Below are 17987 nucleotides of genomic sequence, written 5' to 3' on the forward strand. Positions count from 1 at the left end.
TTATCCCATTTTCGGGCAATATTTTCCCGTACGCCATTGACGTTCATCGCTGTCTTTTCCCGGGAAAATCACCCCCCTGGCCTGGTTTTAATGTCTGAAAAGCTCCATTATTTGTATTTAATCATTAGATGCTGCTAGGAAGTGGATTTTACCCCATTTTTGTGCATTGATTTATTGATTGTTTTTTGTGTCGCAGCTGTAGCTTCAGTAGAGGTTTTATAGCCATAAAATGGTGTTTGAGGGTTGGATTGATTCGTGAATTTGAAAATAAATTTTCACCTTTGTTGAATAATAATATGTTCTTATGTTGATCAATAAGCTGCCGTTGACGGCGGTAGAAGTCCGATTCATGTTGACTGCTGCGTTATATATCCACTTGATGGAGCTCTAATAACAGAAATAGCATCTACACATCAGTCAACATGAATCGGACGTCTACCGCCGTCAATGGCAACTTATTGATAATGTGTTTAATTTGGGACAATAATAGTATAAAAGAGGCAAGTTTGTCTATACCAGGGGTGGGCAAACTTTTTGACTTCTGGGCCAAAATGGATACTAAAATTTGACAGCATTTGGACACGCAATGTAATTTATCAAACCTGGGGATTGAAATATAAGAAAAAAGACAATTGAAGGGGAAAATGTATTTTCAAATTTACTTTCAACATTAAGAACATATTATTCAACGAAAGAAAGCAGTCTTTAAATTAAGATTAATGAGCGGGATTGCAGGGCAAAGGGTAATGAATGAGGTCATTGATTTTTACTATAATTTGGACAACGGCGGGCCGTAGTTTGAAAAACATGTACACACACGGCAATACGAGTGAATCCGGGGGCGGGGCGAGCGAGGGAATCCGGCGACGAGTAATGTCAAAGCTGGATGCCTCAACAACAATCGGCATACAGAGGAAGCAGCAAACACGTAGTAGTTTTTGACTCCCGGCCGATGGAGGTTACCTGGAGGAGACTCCTCTGAACGGTTTTCAAAATGGCCGCTGCCCGCTCTGCTTTTTTTGTTCTCTGTAGCCCCCACCCTTCGTAGCCGGGTGGAGGTGGGCAGAACCCATGTTCATGTGGAGTCGTCTCCCGGCCAGATACGCCGTCCGAACGATCGGTGAAGGTATTTAATAGAAGTAGGCGGAGACAAACTTAAGGCGGGAATACAAAAGGGGAGGTGTGCTATATACAAAGTGATGACAGGCCTTGACCTGTAGGTGTCAGTAAAATTCTATTCTAGTGACTACATTATATATATATATATATATATATATATATATATATATATATATATATATATATATATATTATATATATATATACATACATGAATTCGTGAGAAATACATTCTATATTTCACATTTCCCCCCTGTTGTGACTTGAAAGAATTTTCATTAAACATATCAATTTTTATCCCTCCCCTCCAGGTTCTAGAATACAAATATCATTAACAGTTACTCAACAGGGTATGGAAAATAACAAAATCACTTGTCAAGGCAAAGGCGAGAAATGATGTATTCAGTAGTAAAAATTCCTCTAGTCCAGGGGTCCCCAAACTTTTTCCTGTGAGGGCCACATAACTTTTCCCTTCTTTGATGGGGGGCCGGTGTCAGTTTGTAACAGAAAAAGTGTGACGATCGTAGGGGAGCTTAAAATTTTTATTGTTTTCCAGAAATCCACACATAACCAAATAACCCTTTCCAGGTTCTTTACAGAAAAAAGTCAGGAAACAAATAATAACACTATTAATGAAATAAATAATAACTAAATAACCCTCCCTGAGTTCTTCACAGAAAAAACAGGAAATAAATAACACTTTATGAAATAAATAATAACTAAATAACTCTCTCTGGGTTCTTCATAGAAAAAAAAGCCATGGAACATTAACTTTCTGTTGTGGCATGCACAATCTTCTCCCTTTGCTCTGAAGTTTATGCACGACACCACAACCGTCATTACAGAATCCCACGTCAACATTTTGCAGCACAGTGCTTGCTGGTGAATTCGGCAGTGGACTCGTAGCGGGGCGGTGAGACCCCTTTTTTCCAACTCCCGGTTCATGCGTCCCATTATTAGACCGCGAGTTTCGGCCACCATGCTAGGAGCCCCGTCAGTCATGATGCTAGCTAGCTTTGACCAGTCCAGGTCCAACTTCTCCATGGTTTGGCACACTTTGTCAAAAATATCCTCTCCCGTTGTAGTCCCTTTGAGACTTTGGAGGACTGCCAGATCCTCGCAAATCTCAAAGTTTGCGCTAACTCCACGAATAAAAATGAGCAGTTGCGCTGTGTCTTGCACGTCCGTGCTTTCATCCAGTGCTAATGAAAAAAAGTCAAATTATTTCGTCTTCTGCTGCAGCTGGGCATATACATTACTCCCGATTTCTTCAACGCGTCATTGTACTCACCGACAGACTTACGGCATTAAATGCATCTTTCTTCTCGGGACACACCTCCTCCGCGACAGTATCCATACATTTCTTAACAAACTCTCCGTCAGCTTACTGCTGCTTGCTATCAATTTAGCAACCCAAAAGCTGGCCCGAACGGATGCCTGGTTCAGCTGAGATAGTAGTCCACTTTTTCGCTCTGAGAGTTTGTCTGCTCGTATTTGGCCTTGCAATCTATCGTACTTGTCTTTGTGACGGGATTCATAGTGTCGGCAAAGATTGTATTCTTTGAATACCGCCACCGTCTCTTGACAAATGAGACAAACAGCCTTTTCTTTGCATTGAACAAAAAAATAATCGTTTGTCCACTCCAGGTTAAATACCCTGCATTCTGAATCAATTTTTCTCTCACCTAACTTTTTCGCCATTATTCCGTTCTCAAACAGGTTGCAGTTTTAATATGCTTGAATAGTCCGCGATGGTCCCAGGGCTCCGCCCTCACCTGCGATCGTCCAGATGTCTCGGTAACACTGCTCGTGCATGCAACGGTGGACGTGCCCGCATGCATCAAAGGGAAACACTCCCCGCGCGTGTCACCAAAGAAGCAATGCGAAGCCCCGCTTCACTGGGATGATTTGTGGGCTCAGCAGGGGTGCAATGAACCAAACACAAGATTAAAACGTCCCAGTCTTCAAGGCCAAATAGGAAAAAAAATCCGATAGCGTCTCTGGTATTGTTCAGAGGGCCGGTCCAAATGTGCCGGCAGGCCGCATCCCCACAAAAAACAAACAAAAAAAAATAATTCCGATAGCGTCTCTGGTATTGTTCAGAGGGCCGGTCCAAATGTGCCGGCGGGCCGTATCCGGCCCGCGGGCCGTAGTTTGGTGACCCCTGCTCTAGTCCCTCTCAATGAGCGAACCTAATTTTTAAATAAAGACAAGTACATTGGCACAGAGGACTTGTCACACACTTCGAAAGAGTGCGAGAATCTCCAGTATGGTCTGTCATGCGGTGATACTGTATGTCACTATAAGCTACTAGCGTGTGCTGGATTGTGTTTTGAATCATAACTTTCATACAGGGGATTACACACAGAAAAAAAAATACAGAACAGTAACAAAACCGCAAGGTTGCAAATTTAAACAGAATTGAGAATCATGACCCGGTTATTAACCACGACCACAGTGATACACCTACGGCTGAATGATCCTGGGCCATGGTGTTGACTAGGGCCTTCATTTAAACTACGGAACGAGTAAAGTACTGGTTTCATCTGGGATGAAGGTGCACCAGTGTTCTCCCATCATGGCACACACACCTCCATCCTTGGCTCTTATCAGATCCAGGACCATTCGGTCCTGCAACTCAATTTCCCTTAGGGCTTTTAAATCATCTGCTATACCCTGTAGGGCCTTGACAGTTTGGTTAATGAACACTCATGTAACAGTTCAATGTCTTTACACGGAGCATAACTTTATCCACCCCAAGTTGGGGACGTAGTGAGAGTATGATTTTCTGGTGAACCACAACCTTTGGTCACCAGGAACATCACCGCCCCAGATTGAATCACGTGGTTTGAATTGCACTGATTTTGCACTGATTTCGATCTCTTACTGTTATGTTTACTCTCCTTAAAAGGAATGCATCTTAGACCATCTGCACCACTGCAGATTTAAATGTGACGCCTAGACCCAGTGAATTCAGGATGTCAGGATACCTGTGGAAATGGGTATACGGCTACACACATAACAACTTTCATTCACAACAATCTTTTTTTTCTGGAACACCATGAAATTATACCACACATCTTCATAGTAGTTCTCCAGATTGTCCTTTCCATACCACTTCACTCTCCTCTGTGATAGGAGTATGTCACCATCTTGTTTTCCAGCTTGAGTCTCTGTGGGTGGGGCGTTCAGACACGCCCAGGTTGTCACTGACAGTGCAGTCACTGACCGTCCAGTCACAGTGATGTGGGTGGCTTTCACTGTGGCTTCTTTATAGAGGTGCAAAGTCTATGGGAGGTCAAGGTTAAGTGAGGGGTGCTCGTGGCAGGTGAGTAGACGTCAGATGAGTTTTTCGCGGACAAAGGTTTTGACACCGTCCAACTTACAGTCTACTCAAGAGTCACCTGTGTCTTGAACTACCTTGACCTGAGGTTGATGAATCGACTTTGACTTTTCAGTGATCTTTGCTGCTGTGGAGGTTGGTGAGTTGGGCCACGAATGCGTCTTCCCATCGTGGAGAGAACCAGGACTTCCTTTTATGACTCGGATCAGGATCCAGTCACCTGGCTTCACCACCTCCTGCAAGATAGACAAAAGGATCACGACAGCGTACATGTTCTTTGGATAAGTTTGACTCCTCCCTTAGTCTCTCATCATGGTTCATCTTCCCATAGAGGAAGTTGGAGTGGTCTTCCATGAACTATCTGAAAAGGTGTTAATCCCGAGTTAGTTGATACTATCTTCATATGTTTTGGCCAGTGTTAGGCATTCTGGTCATGGCTTATTTATCTTTTCCATGGTTTTCTTAAGCCTTGGTTTTATCGTACCATTTGTTCGCTCTACTAGTCCCACGCTCTGCGGATGGTACGAGCAGTGGTTTTTCGACTTATTCCTAGGTGTTTAATTTCAAATCGGTAGGTACCTTTTGGACATTGGCCTCGTTTGGGCCTGAGGTCATCTTGCACATTATGTCTGTAACAAATTAAACAGTTCCTACAAAAAAAAATAAAGTAGGTATTTAGACCTGTGGGACATAGAACACACGCTGTACCATGTCCATCATATCATTCCCCCCTATTGAGACATCCATGGCTCAATTTTGGAATAAATTCTTTGGTAGGCACGGTAGGCATTTAGCTGTGAATAGGCCGTCTGCAGACTGTTCTGTGTCTTCATGTATCCATGCATCTTTTCCTTCTGTGGTGCAATGTTTTGCATATCAATTAATACTGTTTTTTAGATCGACTCAGTTTTGTTGTTGTGTATGCTGTGCAGTAAGTGTTTGCGCTGCTGCTTTAGCTGCTGTATTCTGTCGTTGTCTTCAACACGTGCTTAACATTTGCATACAGCTATTTGGTTGGGCTTATTACCCCAATGAACAAAAAACGCAACAATCTTACTTATTCCATCACCATAGTTTGTGAAAATTTAAATGCCTTATCAGTCAAAATTAAATATGCTAGCCGGTATTCTATTTTGATCACTGCTTCCTTGTTAAAACACAAAAAGACAAACAACCATTCACGCTCACACTCATAATCAGACATCAGTGGTCTGCAATTTTTTCATCACTGGTGAAGAGTGCCATCCTCAGTCTGGGGCTTCTTGGCAGCTAATCACCTTTTGCTGTCCTATCAGCACTAATCATTCTCAAAAGAAATAGGTTAACGTCATTTGGTTGACATCAATTGTTCGATGCTTATGCAATCCGTGATATTCTAATAGTCATTAATATGACTCACGCTAAAGCATATTTCATCTGCTGATGGGCAAAACAAGATGTAAATCCTGTGCACTGAACATACATGATGTTTATTCCATCCCAGGGAAATCATGCCTATCCTAAATTAATTATTTTATCCAAACTTGTCAGGTACAATTTACCTAATAGCTTGGATAAATGCCATTTCTGCATTGTCTTCATGTTTGATATCATTAATAATTTGGATGAATGCAATTTCTGCATTGTTATCTTCAAGTTTGATATCATTAATATTCTAAATTATTCTTAATACTTAAGTCTAAATCGCAAATCACTCTCATTTTGCTAAAATAGCTAAATCGCCCTAGTTGAATTGCGCTAGCTGAATTCCTATTCTGCACCAAGCTTGTGTTTATTTAAAATAAGAGCAATTTTTTTTAGCTCACTCTTACCACGATTAAAATTTAGAGAAATTGGATTGGATTGGATTGGATTGTATTGGATAACTTTATTCATCCCGTATTCAGGAAATTTTGTTGTCACAGTAGCAAGAGGGTGAGGATGCAGGAATAGGAAAGGCATTTTAGACATAAATAGATAAGTAAAAGTAAGTTAATAAATAAATACATGAATAAATATATAAATAAATAAGCGTGTTGCTTAGCACATATATACATACATACACATAAATATACATGCATGCATACGGTAGGTCTCAACACTCAGCCATTTTTTTGTTAAAGAGCCTGACAGCTGATGGGAGGAAGGATCTGCGGAAGCGCTCCTTCCTGCAATGAGGGTGCCGCAGTCTATTGCTAAAGGAGCTTCAGAGGGACTCCACAGACTCATGCAGGGGGTGGGAGGTGCTGTCCATGATGGACATCATCCTGGTCAGCATGCTCCGCTCTCCCACTTTCTCCACGGAGTCCAGAGGACAGCCCAGAACAGAGCTGGCCCTCCTGACCAGCTTCTTCAGCCTGTTCCTGTCCCTCTCCGTGCTCCAGCATCCCCAACAGAGCACTGCATAAAACACTGTAGATGCCACCACAGTGTCGTAGAAAGTCCTCAGCAGTGTCCTGCACACTCCAAAGGACCGTAGACTCCTCAGTATGTAGAGGCGGCTCTGGCCCCTTTTGTACAGGGCATCTAAATTACATACATAAATTAACCTTCTACTTAGAAAATTTTCTTAATCATTTCCTAATGATAAATTTCAGTGTTTATTAGAGGTCCCTTAATGTCACTAATGTTATATTGTCAATTTTCAGTCTCTAACTCTCTTCTTTAGCTCTCTATTACTGCTCCTTCTTGCTTCATCGTGTGGTGTGAGGTAACCTGAGATGTCTTGCATTCCAGCGCCCCCCCCCCCCCCCCCCCCCCCCCCATTGTGCTCCTGGCTTGTGAGTGGAGCCTGGTACAAGGAGTGGGCTGAACAAGGGGTGGCACTGTTTCTTAACAGGCCTAATATCAATCTTATTTTGTTGTTGTCTCTTCTTCCTGGGTTTGGAAAATCCAAATTTGATTATCTTCAATCTCTTTACATATATTTTCTTGTTATTTCCCTTTTTATAGCCTTCTCCGTGATATTTTAGTTTACGCTTTATGGCCTGTAATGGCTCCTCCAACAGTCTGCCATGTCACTTTCTCTCACCCCCTTCCCTGTTTGTGCAGGAGGAGGGAGGGGTTGGTGGATGTTTTATTGGGAGATGGGCTGGGGAGGGAAAGCAGTTTTGACTTCAGTTGTCTGGCCGCCATTTTTCCTTTGTTTCTGGGTTTGGCCATTTTTTTCTCTTCCTCACATGCGGTCTGCTTTTCAACCCCCCCATCCTGTTCTCTCTCTGGGGCGTCCTGTCCCGATCCCAATCCACCATCTCTTAAATACTTATTTTATTATCCTATTATCCGTCTAAGTATTCTTTTTCGCCGTTTAAACTCCTATTTTGTGCGGCAATCGTCGCGATTTATGAACGCATCACAGCGTACTTTTATATATATATGTATATATATATATATATATATATATATATATATATATATATATATATATGAAGATTACTTGCATGCGTTTATAGTTATTATTCTATTTCTTTTTTTATATCGAGCTCTTTCATTCTCTTGGCACAGTATAACAATATTTATTTTTACATTTACGTATTTCTCCGACACACGGAGAACGCTTCCCGACTCACAGGGAACGGTATACGCAACTTTTTCTCCGACGAATGGAGCATTTCCCTTTCTCGTAGGGAAATGGGGCCTTATGCTGGGTTGGATTCTACAAATTAATTTTAAAAGTGCCTTACCGTTTTTTGGTGCCTCCTCTGTACGAAAGGATAATTCGTAATCTGTTCCCAGGCCAGTAGGCCAGATCGCCCTCTCTCAACGCTGGATTAGCTGACGTCAAGCCATCCATCCTTCTGTCGATCTGCCGTGGCCGGAAACCAGAGAAGAATGTCACCAATGGCACCAAAATGTCAAAGCTGGTTTCCTTAACAATAATCTTCATACAGAGGAAGCATCAAACCATGGAGGTTATCTGGGGGAGACTCCTCTGAACGGTTCTCAAAATGGCCACTGCCCGCTTGTTTCTTTGTTCCCTTGGCTAGCCCCCACCCTTCCTAAGAAGGGGGGGAGCGGACGGACAGAGCCCACGTCCATCTGGAAGTCCCCCGCCAAATACGCTGTCCGAACGGTCGGAGAAGGTATTTAATAGAAGTAGGCGGAGACAAACTTTAGGGGGGAATACAAAAAGGGGAGGTGTGCTATATACAAAGTGATGACAGGCCTTGACCTGTAGGTGTCAGTAAAATTCTATTCTAGTAACTTTAAATTCATAAGAGTGCAGGAGGGTGCAAGATTAAATATAAGAATACAATTCATATTTCACAGTTGAGATCACATCTTTTACTGAAATCGCTTTTTCTTGGTCCTGGACAGCCTCCCAGAATGTCCAATCGCCTTCCAGAAAGGGAGGTTGGCCGAAGTTCACAGTCCTCACAAAAAACTTACAGCAAGAGAAAGGATACTGTATGCATACTTGCTGATAAAACATTCATATATGATAGCACATAGAATAGCACTGATAAATGACACATATGACAATACAGTCATACCTCTACTTAAAAAAATAATTGGTTCCAGAACTTTTTTCGTAACTTGAAAATTTCGTAAGTAGATGTGTACGTTATATTAACTAAACCCTTTAAAATTGGTCAAATCCTCCCAATTTTGTATGAAAGATGTGAGGAAACACACAAAAATGAGAGAAAAGTATAAGAACATGATTTATTAATGTCTTAAAATAAATAAAGCATTTGAAAATGTGCCCTGGACCGCTGAAATAGTTCCCTCTGAGGCCAATATTATGGGAGACGTAATACCCGTGTTTGTCCGCCAGATGAAGTACATTTTAGACTTTTACGTGTGCTCTGTGTGTGAAAAAATATGTGCCGCGTTTCATTTTTACAGTTTATAATCACTTAATAAGGGGAATTGCAATCATTAGTAAGGGGAGCATTTAGCTGAAGTGGACAGGTATGTAAGAGAGAATCTTGAAACATGGTAGTGGTTGTTGTGAGACAGCCAATTGAATTGAATTGAATGCTTTTATTGTCAATATGAGATAGAATGAGAGCGATGAAATGAGAACTCAGTAGAAGGTAGCAATGTTCTAAAGTGAGAATCAATGCATCGGCGACAATATTTTCAAAATAAAATAAAGGATAACAAATTGCATTTACTCTTTAGGGGATTTCGTAACTTGGATCTTTTTCGCATCTCGGGTCACTCAATTGGATATAAAAAAAATTGTTACCTGGAAATTTCGTACCTAGAGGCATTCGTAAGTAGAGGTATGACTGTAATAAACTTATCAGTTTGGCAGTTGGAACATAAATGTTATAACATTACTACTGGCAAAGGAAGCCATTGTGATATCTCAAAAGAAAGTTAAAAATAAAAAATATCATTGTAGTACTAATGTTATTGGAAAAAGAGTTATAACTGCTGCACAGCCACTAATAGCTTTTAATAGATCAACCGCAATGTCATTATCTAACAAAATTGGTAAACTGTAGATTTCAAACTTTTAACCCGGGCTTCCGAAATACAGGGTGATTAAAAAAGAACGTGCTAAAAACATCTTGCTCTCTGCATTTGGCCTGCCAGGTCCCCCAATCTCACTGTGTGCGACTTTTTTCTGTGTTAAAGACAAAGTTTTTCTTCCACCTTTGCCAGTAAATATCAATGACTTGAAAGCTTGAATAACAGCTGGAATCAACAGAAAACCAAAAACGACAACAAAAACACCTGAACTTGGACAATACTATTAAATATGCAGATGCCATCTTAGTTTACAAAAACTTCCATCACAAAGCTCCTCCTCCACTGCAAGATTTTGTGCCAAAAAAATTCCAACACTTCAACAAGGGCTGGCTCAAAAAGTGACTTGTAGTTCCCTTCAAAAAGAGTTGAGCGCTTGTAAAGCATCAAATAAAAACTTGACGTTATAGCCAAAAAGAAGTAAAAAGATTACATATTCTTCGGTTGGAGTTGGACTAAAAACTTGCACCCACTGTGGCCCTCTGTGGACTAACTGGCCATTTTTAGAACATATACCTACTTTGATCTAGTGTTTTTTCCTTGTTCATTCCTCAAATGTTAAACTCATTTCATAGTCAAAGGATTTATAGCTAAACATTTTGACCTTTATGATTTGTTCTCCCTTTTCATTTCTATTCTTGTTAGATCTTTTAAATGGAGCCCAGGAGAAGTGTGAGCTGCCGCCATTGGATGGATTTCCTCACTGTGAGGGCAAGCTCAAGGTAAATTCAGCGCATACAGTCAAGTCAAAGTTTACTCATAAAAGTACATTTAAATCGACAGAAGTCGAACAAAATGTTGTACCTGAGATGTAAGCAATTCAAAACAAACAGCATGTCTAATGCAAAATATTAACAAGTATAAAGATGAGGACTCTAGTCTAATGTGTCAATAAAGTTACTTCTACTTATACTTCTACTCACAAAATTTTCATGTGACCTTTGATAAGCAAATTACTGTTCCAATCCACTGCTGAGGACTTTCTACGACACTGTGGTGGCCTCTACAGTGTTTTATGCAGTGCTTTGTTGGGGATGCGGGAGCACGGAGAGGGACAGGAACAGGCTGAATAAGCTGGTCAGGAGGGCCAGCTCTGTTCTGGGCTGTCCTCTGGACTCTGGAGGAAGTGGGAGAGCGGAGGATGCTGAACAGGATGATGTCCATCATGGACAGCACCTCCCACCCCCTGCATGAGTCTGTGGAGTCCCTCCGAAGCTCCTTTAGCAATAGACTGCGGCACCCTCATTGCAGGAAGGAGCGCTTCCGCAGATCCTTCCTCCCATCAGCTGTCAGGCTCTTTAACAAAAAAATGGCTGTGTGTTAAGACCTACCGTATGCATGCATGTACATTTATGTGTATGTATGTATGTATGTATATATGTGCTAAGCAACACGCTTATTTAATTATATATTTATTCATGTATTTATTTCTTGACCTACTTATTACCTATCTATTTATGTCTAAAATGCCTTTCCTATTCCTGCATCCTCACCCTCTTGCCACTGGAACAACGAAATTTCCCGAATACGGGATGAATAAAGTTATCCAATCCAATCCAATATACTGTGATCCTTCTTCACTTCGCGGCCTCATCTTTCGCGGCTTCACTACCTCGACTAATACCAATTTAAGTCATGACAGACATCACATCTCTGGTCCTTTTGGTCCTTTTCTGTATCTTTGTGATAACATAGTTTCCAGTTCAAGAAATCCACATTTAACCCTACACGTACATTAATCCCTTGATTTTCGCAAATAATGTAGACCAGACATGAAGTGTATTTTTTAAATATTACAGTTATAAGCATATGAAGACTGTAATGTATTAATATCTAGATATACTGTGATCCTTCTTCACTTCGCGGCTTCAACTTTTGCGGCTTCAATTCATCGCAGATTTTTTTTCGGAAAAAAAAAATCTGAAAAATGTGAAAATCCACGCTTAAACTCGCAAGCGGAAGCCACTCCCCTGTCTTCCGCTTGCCACTAGGAAAATGGCGGCAGACAGAGAACTGTCACTCACTCAACGGAGGAAAAACAATGGCAAGCAACGGGCGGTGGTCATCATTTTTATCTGAAAGTAGAGCTTTCTGAGCGACCGGGAGCCCATGTGAGGGTGGATTTTTATCAGAAATGGGAGCCCCGTGCGACCTTACGCCGTGGCACTTAAGTATTAGTAAATAAAACTTGCTCGTCGAATTGGACGGCACAGAGCATCAGCGATGAGGATTTTTTTGGGGGGGAGAAATGCAAGCCCCGGGCGACGTTACAGCGGATGGCATCGGCCTTGTCCGAAAATAGAGTACGATGGCCGGCGAGAATGGTGGGACGTCGAGGAGGAGCAACGTGGAAGTCCGGGCAGTGGGCTGACGTTGTTGTACTTAACCGAAAATACAGCTCCCTCGACGGCTAATTGGCGGTTGGACAGTACGGAGGAGCGAAGTGGAAGATTAATTTCGCAACCGGTCGGCCGGCAATCCGGCGGCCTATGCCTCCGCCATCGGCCGGCAACCTGGCTGCAACAGACAGCGACATGTTTTTTTTGGAAGAGCTGAAGGTAAAATGCCAGGCTTCACACGGATCGCATGTGTGGGGATGCTGCTGGCTGGCTTCATGGAAAGGCCATCCTTAAACAACAAGTTTGACTGTCCTCATGCTTTAAAAACCAGAACAAAGCCCCTGTTTTGACTGATTCGTTTATAACAGACAATGGTGTTTTTTTAGGTCGTTCTGTTACCTGACATGTTTCCATCCCACGCTTAGTCAGGCAATTACAGTAATCCCCCGAATATCGCCATTAATGTAGACCAGACATGACCACATAAAGGCAAAGGACTTGGACTAAAACTCCCATTAACATGTTTTTTTTGGATTTACAGTGGTACCTCGTCACACGACCGCTCGTCATACAATATTCTCGTCTTACGACGGAAATTTCGATCGAATAATTCGCCCGTCATGCGATCAAAATTTTGTGATGCGACCAAGCCTTTTTTGCATATCTTTCGTGTATAACAATATCTACGAGCACTGAACGATTAATTCAGACGCATCGACCAGGAAACGCACAACGCGCATGCGCGGGCAAAAAGAGGGCTTTCTGGGTAATGAAGTATACTCGTGCACACAACGCCGATAGGCAATGGCACTCTTTCTCAGAATGAAACTTCATTACCCACAATCAATACGTGGGTAAGCTGAGCTGTTGCATTTCCTGTTATTTTTATTATCTAATACGAGGAGTATTATATTACTTCTCGTTCGCTGCTCCTAAGAACATCAGCGGCACTGGCTCGCAATTCCCTCTTTGTAATATTTCTGGTCGCAACTCTCTCTCATAGGCGCCGTTCAAAGCGGTTGCAACCAGAGCCATTTCAACGAGGGAGTTGCGAGCCGGTCTTTATGAGCAGCGGAGCGATCGCTAAAATGTACTACAAGACTATTTCTCGTTGGCAAGTGGTCGTGGGTTATCCTGTTGTGAGGAAATTTGTGTGAATCATTTTCGGAATATTTTGAAGGGAATACGTAGTACAACAGCAAACAGCCCATCGATAGCGAACGTGAGGGTGGAGGCGTGGCAAACCGCCAACCCGGAAAACGAAGGTAACAAAAGATTACAACAAAATTAGAAATCAGTTTTGTGTAAAGTTACATTAAACGTATGTTTGAGTGTCTGTATATATTAATCCAAGTTAATTTAAATTAGTTTGTTCCGTTTACGAGTGCGTTGTTGTGGGACAAAAACCAAAACTTTAATAACTTAAGCAGGATTTTAGAAAATAACAAGACTAGGAAATCAAATCACATAACCAAACCTGATGAGGGGAGACACGGGAAAGCAAGGAATGAGGCATATGGAACAGGGATCGAGGTAACGTGGAAATATTGCGTTGCCAAACAAAAGCAGACGATCCGACACATGACATGACAATCAGTGGGGTTATTTATATAAATGCAGTGGGGTAAATAAGTATTTAGTCAACCACCAATTGTGCAAGTTCTCCTACTTGAAGTAGAGAGGCCTGTAATTGTCAACATGGGTATACCTCAACCATGAGAGACAGAATGTGGGAAAAAACAGAAAATAACATTGTTTGATTTTTGAAGAATTTATTTCCAAATTAGAGTGGGTGGTTATGGGTGCGGGTGGGTATGGGCGCGGGTGGGTATGGGTGCGGGTGGGTATGGGCGCGGGTGGGTATGGGCGCGGGAGTGTATGGACGCGGGTGGGTATGGACGCGGGTGGGTATGGACGCGGGTGGGTATGGACGCAGGTGGGTATGGACGTATCCATCCGTCTCCATCCATCCGTCTCCATCCATCCGTCTCCATCCATCCGTCTCCATCCATCCGTCTCCATCCATCCGTCTCCATCCATCCGTCTCCATCCATCCGTCTCCATCCATCCGTCTCCATCCATCCGTCTCCATCCATCCGTCTCCATCCATCCGTCTCCATCCATCCGTCTCCATCCATCCGTCTCCATCCATCCGTCTCCATCCATCCGTCTCCATCCATCCGTCTCCATCCATCCGTCTCCATCCATCCGTCTCCATCCATCCGTCTCCATCCATCCGTCTCCATCCATCCGTCTCCATCCATCCGTCTCCATCCATCCGTCTCCATCCATCCGTCTCCATCCATCCGTCTCCATCCATCCGTCTCCATCCATCCGTCTCCATCCATCCGTCTCCATCCATCCGTCTCCATCCATCCGTCTCCATCCATCCGTCTCCATCCATCCGTCTCCATCCATCCGTCTCCATCCATCCGTCTCCATCCATCCGTCTCCATCCATCCGTCTCCATCCATCCGTCTCCATCCATCCGTCTCCATCCATCCGTCTCCATCCATCCGTCTCCATCCATCCGTCTCCATCCATCCGTCTCCATCCGTCTCCATCCTTCCGTCTCCATCCTTCCGTCTCCATCCATCCGTCTCCATCCATCCGTCTCCATCCATCCGTCTCCATCCATCCGTCTCCATCCATCCGTCTCCATCCATCCGTCTCCATCCATCCGTCTCCATGCAGCCGTATCCATCCATCCGTATCCATCCGAATACATCCATCCGTATCCATCCATCCGTATCCATCCATCCGTATCTATCCATCAAAAGCCTTTATTGTCATCATACACAGCTGAGTATAACGAAATTGGTGGTGCTACTCCACAAAGTGCGTTTTCCCAGTAACAATAATAAGTAACATACAAATATAAAAAGTCATGCCCTGGCAAGATAAATTTTAAAATATTGCACAATCTAAGATATTGCACATAGTTATTGCACAGAAAGGATTGTGTTGTGCCAATGCAGGTTCAGAGTCCTGATGGCTGTGGGAAAAAACTGTCCCTAAGTCTATTTGTCTGTGCTTTGTGAGACCTGTAGCGTCTGCCAGAGGGCAGCAGCTGGAACAGGTTGTGACCAGGGTGGTATGGGTCCCCGACAATGTTCCCGGCTCTGCTGAAGTAGCGAGGGCTGGTAATGTCATCCAGTGAGGGCAGAGAGCAGCCGATGATCTTCCGGGCGGTGTTGATCACCATCTGCATGGCTTTTCTGTCTGCTGCCGTGCTTCCAGCGTACCACACTGTAATGGAGTATGCCAGGATGCTCTCCACAGTCGCTCTATAGAAGGTTACCAGAAGCTTAGTGTCCAAGTTGTTCCTCCTGAGTACCATGCCGTGGTGTTGGTAGACCAGGATAGCTTGTCCGTGACGTGGAACCCCAGGCATTTGAAGGACTGGACCCTGTCTACGCATACTCCATTTATGAGGAGTGGGGCCAGATCTGTGCTGCGTTTGCGAAAGTCCAGGATTATTTATTTAGTTTCTGTGGTGTTTAGTGTGAGATTGATCACCAAACACCACAAAGACAGTTTGTTGACCTCATCTCTGTTGGCAGACTCACCCCCCAAGATGAGTCCGACCACAGTGGTGTCCTCGGCAAATTAGATGATGGAGTGGTGGGTCGGTGTACAGTCGTATGTGTACAGGAGAGGACTCAGTACACAGCCTTGAGGGGAGCCAGAGAAGTGGGGACCAAGTCTAACAGTTTGTGGACGGTTTGTTAATAAGTTCTTAATCCAGCAGCAAATGGAAGAGGATAGTCCAAGGGGAGAGTTTGTCAGCCAGAATGTCCGGAATTATAGTGTTACAGTCAGCCCACTCAGAGTACGATGGAGACGGCGAAGGGAAAGAAAGCAAAAGTGTGGATGCCGGGCGGGCCTAGCTGCTAGGCTAAGGAAACAACCGCACAAAGCACCGCTTCCGAGTATCTTCTTGACCAACACCAGATCCATCACCCACAAAATGGACGATTAGGAACTTCAGCTTGCTACCAACAGCTTTGTCAGGAACTGCAACATTATTTTCATCACGAGAACGTGGCTACACCCGCAAATCCCCGACGCCGCGGTATCGCTAACTAGCCGCACGCTACACCAACACGATCATTCGAAAGAATCAGGGAAAAGCAAAGGGGGGGACTTTGCGTGTACATACAACGACTGGTGCTGCAACAGTAGGATCATTAACACTCACTGCTCCCCTGATTTAGAGCTCTTGGCAGTACGGTGCAGGCCCTTCTATCTACTGAGAGAGCTAACGATTGCCATTGTAATGGCTGTTTACATCCCACTGGATGCTAACGTTAGCACGGCACTTAGCCTCCTGCTAGCAACTGTAAACAAACAGCAGCTTGACCACCCGAATGGAGTCTTTATTGTCGCTAGTGACTTCAACAAAGCATGTTTAAAGTCTGTTCTGCCTAAGTTCATCCAGTACGTGAAGTGTCACACCAGAGGAGATAAAACTCTAGACCATGTTTATTCTAACATCAAACTTGCTTATAGAGCTACACCCCTCCCTCACCTTGCTGGATCTGACCATCTCTGCCTGTCCCTCACCCTCTCATACACCCCACTCCGGAGGCTAACAAGGCCACAAATAAAGATAATAAAAACAAGGCCCGAGGACAGCGTCACTGTTGACAAACAGATACAGGTTTTTCCTAACCACAAATGCTGGATGACCAGTGAGACACAGGCACTCATCAAATGCCATAACACCGCCTTCATGTCAGGGGACATGGTACAATACAGCGCTGCCAGAGCAGACCTGAAGAGAGGCATTAAAAAGACCAAGGCAGCATTAGTGGATAAAATTTAGTTAAGGAAATTTTCAATAAGGCTGCTTTTTGTTCACAGGTAATTAAGAGGGATTTTAAAAAACAACAACAAAAGAAAACGACCAGGAAACCTCACTTGGAACATTTAGTGGGTCAGCTTGGTGGTTTCCTTCATCCTTCATCCATGGCTGCATTGTAGTCATTTTGTTTTCATGCTTTGTGTTTGCCACTCTTTCGCTTAAAATATAGCTGTTTTTTATTTTCTTACAATCTTTGTCTACTGAACATTGGTCTAGAACTAGCAATCACGCTGCATAGCGCCCCCTTTCTTTGTGGTGTTCGGGTGGAGTAATTGCAGTTTACATTTATCGACTAATATAATTATTATATTTTTTGCTGGTGGGATTCATGTCTTGCCCAGGGGCACCTTGAAACGAATGAACAAACACTACCATCTTGTTGAACCCCAAGTGCTTGTTCATTGAGTTTAATTAATTAAAAAGTTATTTCCTTTTTAATTGTTCAGTGGATGAAAGAGATGTGGCGGTCTGACACTTGCTACACCAATTATGGTGTGGATGGATCCACCTGTTCCTTCTTCATTTACCTCAGTGAGGTAAGTTTGCATACACTACAAGATTAACACAATTCATACTAATGTTACAGTTCCATGATTACAAAAGAGTTGGAGGTGTCATTGTGTAGATTAACGACTAACAACTAAAAACTAATTGGGATAGAGATATTGTTCCAATTTCCCAACGGAAAGCGGTTGACCATGGTATGTTGGGAATTACTCAACACTCTTTTCCTATTTTCCCTTTTAGGCAGAATCATCAGTAGTGGTAGCAGGTAATAACACCGGGTCTAGGCTTGCTATGTTTCGTTCTGAGCATTCTCAGCATTTGCTTTTCAAACGTTACGTGACGTTCACGTTTC

The 17987-nt window shown here is 43.2% G+C and overlaps 1 protein-coding gene across 8 annotated transcripts in view; it reads left to right on the plus strand.

Moving 5' to 3' along the window:
- mgat5 (alpha-1,6-mannosylglycoprotein 6-beta-N-acetylglucosaminyltransferase) overlaps window positions 1-17987 on the plus strand; it is a 166604-nt gene that overhangs the window by 41448 nt on the left and 107169 nt on the right. For all 8 annotated transcript variants that reach the window (XM_077602033.1, XM_077604184.1, XM_077606399.1 and 5 more), the window contains 2 exons: window positions 10568-10644; window positions 17575-17664. In XM_077602033.1, the coding sequence (XP_077458159.1) occupies window positions 10568-10644; window positions 17575-17664 (167 nt within the window). The remainder of the gene's footprint in view (window positions 1-10567; window positions 10645-17574; window positions 17665-17987) is intronic.

Source organism: Stigmatopora argus, chromosome 1 (genome assembly GCF_051989625.1).
Source record: "Stigmatopora argus isolate UIUO_Sarg chromosome 1, RoL_Sarg_1.0, whole genome shotgun sequence".
Taxonomy (NCBI): Eukaryota; Metazoa; Chordata; class Actinopteri; order Syngnathiformes; family Syngnathidae; genus Stigmatopora; species Stigmatopora argus.